Here is a 15,751-nt window from a genome sequence, read left to right as displayed (position 1 = left end):
AGAATGCAAGCCCTGGGGAAATGAAAGGATATCTAATATGTAGTATGTGGAGAAAAATACATCTGAATATATAGAAAGACCATGGAGCACAATAGGAATAAAAATCCAGTTTTTCAAAATGAACACAAAAAGCAAGTAATTGACCTTACCACTTCACTATAAAGTAATGCATATAAAAAGTGAGAGTAAGAGAATGGAGGAAATACAGTAAACTGGCATTGACAACAATTATTTGCATCAGTTTAAAACCAACAAGAGAAAAGAAATGAACATTAAAATGCTGAACATGAATAACCATCATGGATAGATCTATATAGAGGGGCCACCACAGTGCTAGTAGACATTGGTAGGAAACAAAGAATTACAGTTTCAGAAAAGCTGAAATGACCAGTTAGCAGTGATTCCAGTTTTCTTTCTAATGTAAAAATGAGAAGCAAAATAGTCTGTGGAATTTAGGTTCATAGCTTTGCCTTAAATAAGTCAAAAATTGAGTGCTCATCTAGTCGTCACATTATAAACACAATGTTGTTTACTGTGTATAAATATTTTTCATGAGAAAGTCTCCGATGGCAAGAGTGCTAACAAAAATTGATGCAGCCAGCTAGGATCCTCCACTCAAGTAAGACTAAAATTCCCAACTTGTCCCGGAGATAACCTTTCCATTAATACGCTGTTGTCAGTACACCACAATACTGCAATACCCCCTTTGGCCAAACTTTCTCTGCTTTCAATATTTCTTAAAATTTTCTTTAAGAAAATATATTCTTAAAAATCACCCACAATTCAAAACCTCCATTACTGTATTTCTTGCACAACTTCAGCTTTGTGAGTTTGTGCTTCAGATTTCTGTAAAACATTGTTAACTTTGACATGAATATTATTAAACATTGTAAGTATTTTTTCCTTTCCATAAAACAAAGAGAAGCAGCAGCACACCCATTCCATATCCGTAGTACCAATTTCAACTGTGTGTGTCATCATATAAAAAGGCCACTTGAGAAACTTTGCCTGCTATAGTGACATCTTTCTTTGGATAGATTTTCAATGCTTGAAGATTGTGCTTTGGTGAGCAAATGGTAGCAATTCTGCTGGGAAAGGTGTAAATGACTTTGTCAGCACAATAAGGTTGTGTGTTTGCCCAGTGATGATGATCTGACTGCTGGTTAGCACTCAGAGGCACACCAAGAGATGAAGATGCAAGGATAAATTACATCTGCAAAATTTTACAGAAACAAAAACAAATTTTTGCTTCCCCAGACGTGCTGATTTTTCTTATCAGGTTAATTGTAATACTTGTAATAGTAATAGTTCCAATTTGGAAATTTTTCAAATGCAGTTTTTCAATAACCAGGGTTAAAAATCCTATCAGCCCTCTGGTTCCAACAATATAAAAATCCCAAAAAGTGTTTGAACAAACCACTACAACTATCAGACAGACTCAAATTCACATACTGCAGTGCCATGCACGTGACGGCTACCTTATACCCGCCAATACGATGATCCGGCTTGAACTCTTTCCCATTTTTGAGCCAGCGCAATGAAGGGGTAGGACTGCCAGTTGCAGGGCACCGAAACTTCACCGTCTTGGCAGCTGGCACAGCATGGAGCTTTTTTTCCATCTTTTCTGGTTGTGTCCATTTTGGAGGCACAGCTGGCACAGAGAGAAACAACCAACAATAATTACTGAACACACAGGCAACATTTAATATACACTTTCTGTACCTGGTTTGGACTGAATATATGTCTGCTGGTTTGGTTTTTCCAACAGAGATAGGAAAATGTCCTTCATTTTTATTAAAAGCATATTTACATACAGTAAAGATTGTTCCTATGTATAATGTATAAAATATGCAAGCACACCTTTCATAATATAAAAAATAAAACACAATCATTTACATTTTTATTTCTGAGTAACATGTGGCTACAGCGATTTCATTCTGATGTCCAGGTGCCTCTAGAAACCAAACCGCATCACAAAGCGTATTTGGATGTGGAACTGCTTCGACTTTTTAACTCTCTAGTATGGATGTCAGTCTTTACCAATCAAGTTAATGGCAAACTGAATAAAGTTTTGTTAGACTGCAAGGTCTTGAGGCAAACAGCAGTGCAAACCTTGTTCTGTTATTTTACAAATTGTCCTCTGATGCTTTGTCTTTTTGCACTTGGGTTGCATTTTTCTAATTCAGATTAGATAAAGGCAGCAACCAATATAATAAATAGTAACAATAATAAGAAAGGCATTTCCACACATGTAGTTTAACAATTCAAACACTTCACATCATTTCATTAAGCTACTATTTTAAAAGAAAATCTTTGATTTTTCTTTTATCGGCACTGTGGTTGGAGAATGTAGTCTTCCTTTCACTCTCTCTCAAATGGAAGACAGTAGTTGCCGTGATATGAAAACGGCTTGCTAAAACGCATGACCACCCACCACTTGAGTATCATCAGTGCTCTTAGTCACACGGGTCCCTCTAGTGGAGGGATGCATTTTCAGAACTACAAAAATAATATCTACTAGCATTATTCATGTCAATGAAGGGGACTATAAACTAAAACCTGAGATGCTCTTTACTTATTTAGAGGAATGTCCCTAAATGATGAAATAATTTGTTTCAGTCTTTTCTAAGACTAAATTCACAAACAAATTTGCCTATATACTTTCTTTTTTTAAAAAAAAACAAAAAAAAAAAAAAACAAGGTGGAAAATACTCTAAACCAGTGGTCTCAAACTCCGGTCCTGGAGAGCCGCTGTAACTGCAGGTTTTCATTCTAACCCTTTTCTTAATTGGTGACCAGTTTTTGCTGTTAATTAACTCCTTTTCCTTTCATTTTAATTGACTTTAAGGTTTATTCTCATGAATTTCTTAATCGTTCCTCTGAATTGCTTTATTTCTTTCCTTAAATAGCACCCACAAAGACATGAAACGTGAAATTAGTGAGCCAACAGGAGACCAGCTAAGTCAGGGCCTCAAACTCCAAACAGTTGCATAATTAGGCACCAAGTTTGGTTGTTAACCAAACCAGTTCTTTAATTCTATGGCTTGTTGCTGTTCTCTTTGTGCAATAGCATTCATTTCTGAAATTGTTGATTTTCTTTCTTCTAAGAGCACTGTTAAAAAGTTTTTGGGATCTAAGCAGATCAACATCCCTGAGACCTTCATCTTTCTTTATTTCCAGATATTGTATAATGGACATGGCTTGCTTCATTAATGCTTGGCTGCTAATTAAGGAAAAAGAAACAAGGGGTCTGAGACTTCAAGAGCAAGTCAATTAAAATTAATTCAAAAGAAGTTTAATAGCAGCAAAAACAGGTCACTAATTAAGAAAAGGATTAGAATAAAAACCTGCAGCTACTGCAGCCCTTCATGACCAGAGTTTGAGACCACTGGTATATTCCATGAATTTAATACTGTTAAGTAAAAAAACCTAATTAAAAATAACACCAAATAAAATAAATACATTATACTACAACATATAAAATATTGTTATTAAAGAGGAAAAACAAATAACTATATTTATATGTTGTCTTTATAATAACTAGGAAAAGGAAGTGCTGAACACATGGACTCAACCTGACAAACGTTTAGTGTTTATGCTCTAGTCTTGTGTGAGCTGCTCTATCAATGGTTCCTGAAGTTACTAATCCCCAAATTAATCAATCAGCAATGTTATATTTAAGTATGAGTTGCATGGCACAATGAAGAAAACCACTACCACAAAGATACTGCAAAACATCATTAATATGCAGAAGATAAAAACACAGAAATCAGTTTACTGTCAAGTTCAATTCACTTTGTTAAGCCAGTCTACCCCGTCTTATTCTTGCAAATACTTACGAATTTGTTTCTGACTGCTGGAAGTTTCTTCTTTCTCCTCGGATGATGATTCGTCATCATCATCATCTTCTGAAGATGGAATGGCATCAGCTGTATAGAAAAAAAAGAAAGCAGCATTTTCAGATCTAGCTGGCAATTTATACGTTTATATAAGAAAGTGCAATTTGAACTCCCGCCAAGGAGGCTCGAGTCCAAGAACTGGCCTGAATCATAAGCATCTAAAAATTCAACTCATTGTTGTATACCTTTTTTTTTTTTTTTAAATTACAGATTAAGAGGTAAACGAACCCAGTGGCAATATCCTATGCAAACACAAGTCAACAGATCTTGTCTTATATTTAACCCCTTTTTTTTTTACATGAGCCACACTTTAAATGCAGGGGATTCCAGAGACAAAACCGAGTGTTTGCAGACGACTACTGCTGCTAACAGAGTCAAATGGATTCAAACCGCCAATGCTATTAATCACAGGGCCTCTGAAGCTGTTTTACTCAAGCTCTATGTTAAGAGCATCTAAAAGACATCCAAATGACAGAGAAACTCTTTATAAACCTCATAATAAGCTCACATTCCCCAACACATATCCTTAAACAGTAGCAATGAAAGTTCCACCACGCCTTCTTGGACTTTACACATTCTAGATTAACAAGAAATTGTAGTTGAGGTATTTTGGCACTGATGAAAAAACTATAATGTCAATGTGAAAATAAAGATTTTACCTCAAAAAAAAAAAAAAAAAAGCTTATTATCCAGTAGAGCCGTTTTTGAAAACATTTCAAGAACTTTCCAGAGTTGGCATGTTTTTGCTCATTGTTATTTGCAAAGTTGCCTATTCACCATCCAGTTGAATACTGACCCTAAAACAACAGCAGCTTTCAACACGATGATGCAGTATGCATTGAATTGGACTTGCTTTGGTCATTCCTGAACATTCAACTTATTTGCTTTTAATCACTAGGTGTTTTGGAACAGTGCCCTAAAAATTGAGTCTTCTCCTACAGGTATCTTCTGGGATTCAGCCACACTTTACTGTACTTTCTATATGTATAAGCCATCATCTTTCATCAGTGAAGAGATGATTTTCCTTCCACACAGTAGGTAGCTATAGTATGTAGCACCAAGGCCAAAGTTCTGGAATGGAATGGTCTTTCACTTCTACTTTTGATCTCTCACATGACCTGATTTGATACAAATGGCTTTTTTTTTTTTTTTTTTTTTAATAATTGCACTTGCTTAACAGCCTCTTTCCCTTAATGGTCTGATTTGTTAAGCACCTAAACAATTACTGCCCATTCCTTTGGAGGTTGTGCCACGTTTTTGCCTTGCGATTCTTCCCATTTCAATACAGAGTTCTGCAGGGCATCCTATTCTTCACGGTGTCATATTTTTTCTGATTTTTAATAATGGCCCTCACTATACTTTGTGGGAATTCAATAAGATATTGCACATAAGAAACACAAGACATTTGGCAAACAAGAGGAGACCATTCAGTCCATCAGGCCCTTTTGTTTAGTTAATAACCAAGCTGTCCCTATAGTCTCACAAACATGTAGAGATCCATCACCATCTAGGAACATTCATTCTAACACATTTTGATATTTAGGTAGCCATAAGGCTACAGTTGATAACAGAAGTAACCATTACTAGCAGTCCCCTTTCCAAATAAAGGATTTTCTTGTCAACCCTGTTTGAATATTACAATACAAAGTTAATTTAAATGCTCTTCAATATTGACACCTTCCATTGCCGTACTACAACTAGACTCACAACAGCTCTCACTTTATTAGGAATATCTGTACTTTTTTCTATTCCTTTTATGAAAGAGCCCTGATGGATCAACTGTGCAAGACATGTACATAAAAAAATTGCAATTTTTCTGCAAGGAAATACAAGGTAAAATCAACAGTGGGCCACACACATTTCACTGTCTTCACATTCAATTTTTTTTTTTTACCTCTACATTCCAATTGAACAGTCAGCAATATTAACTGGTGGGCTCTAAACTGTTATTTGGAGCTACATTTTTTATTTTTACTGTAGCTATTTCTTTGTATTGCTTCTCCAACCACTGATGACCTTCCAGGAGGGACCTTAATAATCATGCTCAACGTGGCTTATTAGTTCTTAAAGTCCATACTTTCCACAAAGCTCAAGGCAAGCAGGTCTCTTGCTGCCATTTCTGGGATCAGTTCAGCTCAGACCCAATCATATTTTCAAGTTTGGGTAGTGCATGCAGTTATTGAAGTTTGCTTGTGTTCTTCTGTCATTGGGTTGAAAGATTTTACATGGATGCTTCTGTCCTGCGTGATTCATCAAAGATCTGGTAGAACTACTGTACAAAAAGCTCATCAAGACAGATTTTTTTTTTTTTTTTAAATTCAACAAACGTCTTGCTTTCCATGTCAATAATACTGCCCGGATCGGACTGCTCTCTTTTGAGACCATATTTTCTCCACTGATTTACAACAATGCAATATGCATATAACATACCTAAGTACTGATTTTAACATTCAAACAGTGGCACCAAAAATGGTTATGCATTTATTTAATCACTCATGTTCTCCCGTTTTCAACATTCATATTCTATTTAAAACCACTTTTTCACTCTAAACACATTAGTAGTAGGATACTGTTATTTTTGATACTTAAAGAGCAAATTCTGACCATCCACAGAAATCCTACTATAATATTCTGCTCAATTTAAAAAAAGAAGCTCCTACTGTGTACAATATATGTAAACTGAAAAACGCATGCCGAAGAACTCACTACAGCATATTATTCTTACAAATCCACAAACATGCAAGGAAACTGTGAAGCAGTGAGCCAGCATAGTCAATTTTTAAAAGGCTTAACTCCCAAACCTCATGCTTTCTTCAAAGAGCTTTATTCTACCAGTAGAGCAAAAAATTATAGTTGTAACATATCTTCTCATTTTATTACTGAAAAATGTAGGTGCAAAAGGGCAGAAAACACATAACTTGATGATTTATTACAGAGTCCATTAAGGAGAGTTAAAACGAAAAAAATGTTTGCCACACAGCCTAGAGAATGATATTGTCTGGTAAATTATTGAAATAAACCATCTCATGGCTACAACTGCTCTCTAATTAGATCAACATTTTGCTGGCCTTTCCTTTTTTATATAATATTTCCAGAAGGAGAAGCACACTGAATACAAAAGGCACAAGTAGGTAGAGTGTTCTACATTCATACTGTACAGATTGTGACTCATTTTATTCATTTTCTGTATACCGGGTAAATACTCTCTCATTTATCCACACACTTGCAAACCAGAAGTGAGGGACAAGGATTTTCTGGTAATGCAAGTCAGACATGCCTAAAAGGAACGTATTATACAAGTCCAACATGGGAGTCCACTGTATTCACAACAAAACTTCACTGCCATTTAAAAGCTCCAGGACACTCACCCAACTTTTTTTTCTCTTTATCTATGCACTTCTTTGGACTTTAATTCTTATTTACCTTATCTAGAAGGTATATCTCATCATAAACTCCCTTCATCTTCAGATCTCACTTACACACACTGTACAAATCACCACTGAAGATCACAAATCCAAGAACCTGATTTTTCTATCACTCTCTGTACATCTATACATTTTCATAAGCAAGCATGCATGGTTATATTCATCTATTATACAGGAAGGATTATAAAAAAATAAATAAATAAATAAATCAGATGCACCATCTGGGTTTCCTCCCACTCTTAAAGTAGGCATCTTCTTCCAAGAGATGCCTGAATGCTGAAAGCAAGGGTCATCATATTTGCTTGATTGCCTGCAAACCCCACTGAAGAAAAATTTTATCAAGACCTTTTCCAGAATGCCTAGAAAGGGTTTAGTTCAAGAGTTACCAACCTGCCATTAAGGGGCATTCCAGCTAGACAAATGAATTCAACAAAGCAGCCAACTTCTACCAGGTCCACACTAAAGCACATTTAAAATTGTAATGGATAACTTCTCTGATTCAAAAAGAAACAAAGGTTGCCCATTCTCAGATTTCCTACACATCTTCATTTTCAGACACTAACATTTCTGTGACCCTCAACATTCTACACGGAATTGCCACATACCTGAGACATTAACTGAGAAATAGGTGGTTTTACTGCCAGATGGGCCGATGGCTTCACAGGCGTACAGGCCCGAGTCACTTTGAAAGGCTTCCTGGATCTCCAGCACTTCTTCTTTAAAGCGGGTACGCTGTCCATCACTCAGGGCTTTAAGGTCTTTGGTCCAGTTGATGCTTTGAACATCGTCACGTAGATTACAGTGCAGCTCTACACGGTCTCCTGGTCGCACCACATAGGAATCCATTCGCGCACCGGGTGGGACTAGAGAGGGCAGAGATTTAAATAAAGAAGAAAAAAGTCACATGCATTAAGGGGGTCTAAAAGTCACGACTAAGATCAAGAGCTAATCAATATCTTCTTAAGAGCACATTAACCAAAGTATCATTCCTATACAGAATGCAACACAGCAGAGCAAAATCAACAAAAAAATGATTATCAAGAAAACGGTGATGACGCCAAAATGCCAACCCACATCCAACTCAGTTTGAGCACTGAAGTAGCCACTGTACAAATGCAGTAGAATACCCAAAGTTAGGAGACATGCTCACCTAATGATATCATAAAGCAAGAACATTTTTTGGAACATGTGCTTCTCACTATCTCTTCAGTAGCACTAACAGAAGGTGCCCAGAATATACTGTAGTTTCCAGTAGATCTGATCCAATCGTAATAGTGTGGCATCCAAAATCCACAATAACTGAATTATCATCCTGTAGTAGTAGCTGTAGTAGTAAAATGCTTATTGGCACTGAATGAACTTGGATCCACTTGCCTCGACTAAAATAAATCCAAGGCTTTATGCAGTGAGATGTCATTCAAAAACAGGAGCAGCAGAATGAAAATCTGAGCATCCTTCTATCTCTTGTGTTGAAAAGGAGTTGACAGATCAAACCTCTTCTTGGCTTGGAGGAGAGCAAGTACATGGTATAGACAGTTTGAAATTTGGAGGATACATCTGAATCCATTAAACCCACCAGGAAACAGATCCACTACAATTTTCCACTGGTGTTCTCCATGGAAACTCTGCTTCATCCAGAAACATAAAACTTCTTTGATGCATAGCACTTTGCTCAGCAACTTCAGAAACAAGGCTGATGTAGAAAAGTTAAATTTAGTGGGACTTTGTATGCAAACTAAAATTGCCATGTTTTTGCGAGCAGATGTCTCTTTCTCTCTAATTTGTATTCCAGACCAAAGAGAAAAGCAGAGGAATAAACAGCCAGCTAAATTTAACAAAACAGATGACTTTTCCATTTTGAGAGATAAGTAAATACACTAAAAATAAAACAATCAAGTGTTATTCTACAGATAAACTGGTACGACTTCCACCATCACTTCAGTTCAGTCCTGGTGAGGATGAAGATAACTCAGCAGAGATAATATTCTATCACTGCCTTCTTCCTTTCGCATACAATTTTACCTTGCAAGGTACACTCCAACCACTGGCTTCCTTTCATCTGGGCCCAGTCCAAGTGAACAAACTACTTCATTTCAATATCAACCATTTTATTAACTGTCCAACAAGAGCGTAGACTGGCAACACATGATCTCATCTTCCGAGAGTCTTGATTAGTCTGCTGCCTAAAATGCTTCCTTTTAAAGAACATTCGATTCGATAAAGTGATAAACTGGAATGCATTTCACACAAAATACTTTGACACGGCCAAATACCAACAGGCCAGGTGAAATAAAGTCTAGACGCTATGGCTCATACTATACGACACCGAAACACTGTGTAGGCCTGGAGGACACGAGGAAGTGGACTGAAAGTTCCTCAAACAAAAAGTCCAAAATTTCATTAAGCCAACAAACCACTAGATTTAAAAATTCTCTGTGAGGAAACCTCAGGAGAAGGGAAAAGCAATTCTATTACACAAAACATAGAGAAAGATCATTGTCCAACTGTCAAGTGGAAAGAACAAAATTGGTAATTGTTAAATAAAAAATAATGAAAAAGCTACTAGACACAATTAAATGCTTTTTATTTAAATCTCTGGCAACATGTAAATAAGCTTCTTTTCAAGAAAGAGATCAGAATGTCTTTATTTTTTTAAATTTTATATTAAGAAAGAACTCTGCTCATCTAATATTGCAGAACAAAAAATGTCATCTTATGGAAAGACCTTTGACATAAGAATTCAAGTGGGTAGGACAGAGATGACCAGAAGGCCAAAGGCTACTGCTCTTCACTTGACAGGCTTGTCAGTTTTACAAAAGAGAGCAGTTATGAGAGGCGCCACATAATGGGAGGGGGGTGGGGTCAGGAGAGAATGGAAGAGGGAATTTCCACTTTTTGTTGTGGGACAAATAAATGATTCCCCTTCCAAATGTTATATATCTATCTATCTCTATCTCTATATCTCTATATCTATATATCTATATAGATATCTATATATATATCTATATATATATCTATATAGATATCTATATATATATATCTATATATCTATATATCTATCTCTATATCTCTATCTATATATCTATCTATCTATCTATATCTATATCAGTAAATTATAAAAGCGATCAATAAGAATAATTAATGATCTGTAATGGAGGATGAGGAAATCCCAGCCTAATGTGACTTAACTGTTTCTATCCCATTGATATTTGATAAATTGTATCTTTTAAATACAGAAAGGCACAGGCTGGATATCAAGTTCATTTATGTTTAATTTATTTGTACAAATCCTCTCTGTGTCAGAGTTTTTAGTGCACAGATGCCTCACGGTTACAGAAACTAGAGTCTCCACATACCTTTCATATGCTAAAGCAGAGGTGTCAAACTCACATCCTGGAGGGCTGCGGTGGCTGCAGGTTTTCATTCAAGTCACTTAACTAATTAGTAAGCAATTATTGGTGCTAATGAAACAGGTTTCCTTTGCAGTATTTATTTATTTTTAAGATTCAGTTTTTTTTTTTTTCCTTAACTAGTAGCCAAACATGAATGAGATACAAAGCTAGGTAGCCAGTTATCTCTGTGGTTTGAATTTTTTTTTAGACCAATGCATGCTAGTTCACTCATTCTGTCACAAAAGACTTGTCCAAAACTTAATTTTCTTTTTACTGCGATCACCATTAACATATTTCATGGGCCACACCAGATTTTCTCAGATCTCCACTTTTTCAAATATTTTATAGAAACAGATCATGAATGATGGAAACACTGGTTTCTAATGAGACTGAGTTAGTTGGACTTGCACATATTATTGCTTGGATGCAGTTTTGTTTTTTCTTTAACTAACCAAAGGTATTGAATCCAAAAACCGAAGTCAATTAAAATTAAGATAAAAGAAGTTCAGTTAACTGCAATAACTGGTTACTAATTATGAAAGTGACTTGAACAACCACTGCAGCCCTCCAGAATCCAAATTTGACAGTCCTGTCCTAAAGACATGCACAATAACTTGCAAATCTGACTTGTTCTGGTATGAGCTAGTGTGTGTCCTATGGCAGACTGGCATACACTGTAAAGAAGGCTGCCGAATGCATAAAGTGGGTCCACTGAATGGACAAATTAATGCAGTTTATGTTAAAATAAACATTTAATAAATAATAATTTAATAAATAATAAAGTTTATGTTAAAATAAAGTTTAAAATAAGTTTATGCATATCCCCTCTCACAACTGTCACTGTTAACTGTTAAATGAACTAGGGAAAACGTAGCTTAATTTTATGACTGACATACAAATAGAAGACATGTATTTCCACCTACACAACACTGAACAGAAAACAGGGAAAATGTATTGTTTCGGGTTTATGCCAGTAATCTGTTACTTTTTCATTTTCGTAGCTGAATTTCTGTTGCATGCATTCATATCCCAATACTGCCACCATTTTCCACTTTCAAATTTGCCAAATAAAAGCGCCTCTTTGATCTTGTTTTCAAGAACTTTTTTAAGACTGAATTCTTTCAACTTTTTAAATTAAAAAAAAAAAAAAAAAAGATTTTTCATTCATTCTTTTAGCAAATAATTCAACACACATTTATAAAAGCCTTCTGGTATTCTTCAGCTTATTAATTATAGAAGGAAATAACTGCCATAATGATGTCTTCCTGTATACGGTCACAAAAATAAATGTATGGAGACCGCAAAAATGTAGGACTGTGGTATTGTTTCCATATTTCTTTCTTGGTTCAGATTTCTTTGAAGGTAAGGGGACAGGAAAGGCAGTTGCTTTGCATCTGCTGTCACCACCTCTGCTCAAAAATAGAATGAAAGGCTAATGCAGGCAACATTTTTGAAAGAAAATCTGTAGTTTGTTGCCCTGTTTTAACTGGATATTGGGATGGAGTGCTGGCAAACAGCTAAATTAAACAAAACAAAAAAAAAAAATAGAGAGGCTTTGAACGTAAAGACCGTACAGCTTGGATGCATTAGGAGTTGAGAACGTAACAGACAGCAAAACACAAGAAAAGAAAACCACCACCCTGAAAAGGAACGGTTAACAAATTAACCTTAAGACCCAGCCATTCAATGCCACTTCCAGGTTTTTCAGTTTAGTGGGGGTGTGCGGGGGGGATTGGTGCATTTGTGACAGCTCCATTGAATTTAAATAAAAAGAAAAAGAAGGGGTGAGGACTAAAAGCACCCAGCCCTGGCCCAAATGCTCTGGCACTTTTCTTATGCAGAATTGAAAACAGCAAGCTTACATTTAGAGCTGTAACCTAGTGCTCCGAAACCTTCTCCCCCACCAACTAAACTGCCAGACAGACGTCCCAACAAAGACCTCCAAAAAACAATAAAGCAGCAGAGAGGCTTGTACCAGCAGGTTTCAGCGCCAGTTACCATGGAGACGGTATTTGGGCCTACTGAAGGTATTTCCTGAAGCACACATGCCTGGCAGGCCCTCTAATCCCAACAGGAAGGGGTGGGGGGTGTTTGGGATTTGAAGGGGTGATAAGGGAAAAAAAAAAAAGGGGGGGGGGGCACTTTCTCCACCAAAAAGGGGAAAAAAGCAAAAAACAAAAGGAAAAAAAAAAAGTCTGCTCCCCCTACTCCTCCACAAGTAGACTTTTAAACTGAAACTTGTTCTTTTCAACGGCAGCCTGAACTTGCATCTGATTTAATAACCTACCCCAATTTTCCAGCATGTCTTTCCATACAAAAGCATTTTAATAAGTTTTGCGGGCTGTGAGCCATTGCGTCAAATAATAAAACTTCTGCGGTTAAAAAGCTAATCTTCAAAAGAAACCGTTTTTAAGAAATTTCAACGGCAATACAGCTCTAATTCTTTGAAGGGGGAAAAGAAAAAAAAATGCCTCTGACAAAACTGATTCCAATCACATTTACTGACATTGTCTTGGACTTTAAATGTTCTTAAGCATGACTGTCCCGGACTCTGTATGATAACATAATAATAGTTAGTTATTTGTTAGATTCATTTCAGGGTGGAATACCTCAAGAATTCCTCATTCCTGACTTCCTATGCTGAAGGAAAATTTAGGATGGTGAGGGGAACCCCAACAATTAGAATCACAAACTAAATCAGAGGTGCAAGTCATCAGTGTCTGTCCATCATATAAGCTGGCGTACTCAACGATGACCACTTCGAGTGTTCATACCACCCACTACAGCCCAGCGGTCAGTTCCTGACTTCTACTCATCATGGACACTTGTCATTCTGTATTCATTAAAACAGTCCCCAATTAAATTAAACTGATCCAAAGTAAAACATACACGTCAATCACAATAATGTTTACTTTATATAATGGCATTAACTCAGGTTTGAGAAAATTATGTTAATAGTATGCACCATCCACGGCACCTTTACAAAGCAAAAATGCAACAATGACGGTTGTACGCATAAGCCATTAGCTTTCCTTCAATAAGGAGTTGGTATCAGTAAAATAAAAGTCTGGAGAACGCCTTTAAAAACAAAATAATCTTTCAACAGAAAGTTACTGAGTGGAACAGGATATATGCCATGGTCATGCTGGCCTGATGCACCTTACGTGTTAATCTCCTGGTGTAGCAGAACATTCTACTTTCATCTGTATGTTTACAGGGGTTACAGCCAACCATGGCAAGAAAGAATATGCAGGACATGCTAAAACAAATGTGCACTCATACAGTGCCATTCCCAACCTGACATTTAACCTAGATCATGCCTCATTGTGAAGAAAAAAACCATTACCTCGGGAAAATCCTCATGAACACAGCAGAATATGTCAACTCCATATAAAGTGCGACTCAGCAGTGAACTGAACATGTCCATCGAGCAGTGCTTGCCTCAAAAACATCCCTTAATCAATCAGTAACACTTTACATTACAACATTAGCCGCACTGCAAACTTAAGATAATTACTCACTTACAGCACAATATTCTGAAATCTACTTAATGCAATTCAGACATCTGAGGACAAGAACCTATCCTGGTAGCACTGTCTGTAGTGAAGGAAATGGTACAAACATACACATATTTTATAGACACACACTTGAAGGTATGGCAGGGCAGAAGTTGGCACCCTACCACCTTTTGGCTCCAATGTCCTTGATTTGAATCCCTGTGTTTGTGCTCATTTTATATATTCTTCCAGTCTCTCCATGGTATTTTGTACAGGTACTCCAGTTTTATTCTTGCATGCTAAAGACATTTATCAAAAGTAATTACCAAAGCTAAATTGGTCCCATGTGAATATGCAGGATTGGGCGATTTTTCTCACTTTGTACATAATGCTGCCGGGATAGGTTCTGGCTCATCACATCCATGAAAAGGATTACTTAAGTTTCACAATGGTATATACGTACACACATAAATCACACATTTTACATAGCTATATACAATTACATTTGGCCATGTTATAATAGTTTACATTTTTAATAAATAAAAAAAATAAAAAAATCAATTGGAGCACAGACAGCACAAATTTATAGTTATAGCTGGGAACATAGCTAGCAACCTTGGGATCTGACGTCCAGTGTCACTATACCACCATACCTTATTAATTTGCCCACATACATCTACAAACACAGATAAGACGTTGAACTAATGAGCGTGAACATCTCACAGCTCTTGACTGTAGATCACAGAAAAAAATCTCTCTTCAAACCCAAATTACTTTCCAAACAATGCTTAATTATATCACAATAGTGCTAAGATCATTGCAAGGGAAAATGTAAGAAAGAAGCAAGTATTACATTTAAGAAACTGAAGAAAACCAACATCAAAGCCTTCTTAAAACTTCTGACCTGTAGTCACTGGTCTTGCCACATGCAAAGGCCAAGTCTGTAGGCTTTTTCTATGGATAATTCATCCAAATATTGTGCTACTGCCTGTCTGGAGATTGGTTTCTGTTTTATGCCAGATGTTTCCAGAATAGGTTCTTATCCCATTTGAACCTAAACTTGAACTTTTTGAACTTTGAGCGATAAATAATTTTAGAGCCACCCATTTAATTGTGTAGTTAGTGCTATATTAATACAGATCACATGTCCGTTTATTCTTCTGTCTTATTTAAAACATATCAAAACAGCATGGTAAATCATTCAAGTGACTGGTAGAATTACACAATAAACTGTTAGTCTTACCTTCACAATGGCAGGCCTTCATCCGACCTGACTTAAGGCAATTTTTTTAATTCATATCTATTATACTCAAACAGCACTTTTCATGGGCTCAGAGTGCTATCAAAAACTGTATTTACAACTATGATGTGAAGAATAAAGCTTTGCAGCATTTAAATGCATAGACACACATATCAATGTAGACCAACTGTAAATAACCTGAGATTAAAATGTAAACAAAATAAAATTGCCTAACCATAAGAAATTAGATACTTTCACCCGGTACCAGCAGATGTTGCTGTATCAATCTCTATACTGC

At 36.3% G+C, this 15,751-nt stretch overlaps 1 protein-coding gene across 7 annotated transcripts in view; it reads right to left on the bottom strand.

Annotated features, from left to right (window-relative positions):
- fgfr1a (fibroblast growth factor receptor 1a) overlaps window positions 1-15,751 on the bottom strand; it is a 136,380-nt gene that overhangs the window by 38,601 nt on the left and 82,028 nt on the right. For 6 of the 7 annotated variants that reach the window (XM_039768563.1, XM_039768565.1, XM_039768559.1 and 3 more), the window contains 3 exons: window positions 7,930-8,187; window positions 3,840-3,929; window positions 1,479-1,651 (listed from right to left, as the gene is read on the bottom strand). In XM_039768563.1, coding sequence (XP_039624497.1) covers window positions 1,479-1,651; window positions 3,840-3,929; window positions 7,930-8,187 — 521 coding nt within the window. The remainder of the gene's footprint in view (window positions 1-1,478; window positions 1,652-3,839; window positions 3,930-7,929; window positions 8,188-15,751) is intronic. The other variant, XM_039768566.1, reaches the window with a different exon arrangement.

Source organism: Polypterus senegalus, chromosome 11 (assembly GCF_016835505.1).
Source record: "Polypterus senegalus isolate Bchr_013 chromosome 11, ASM1683550v1, whole genome shotgun sequence".
Lineage (NCBI taxonomy): Eukaryota > Metazoa > Chordata > Cladistia > Polypteriformes > Polypteridae > Polypterus > Polypterus senegalus.
The sequence above is the reverse complement of the archived record's forward strand: the minus strand, read 5'-3'. Positions and strand labels throughout refer to the sequence as shown.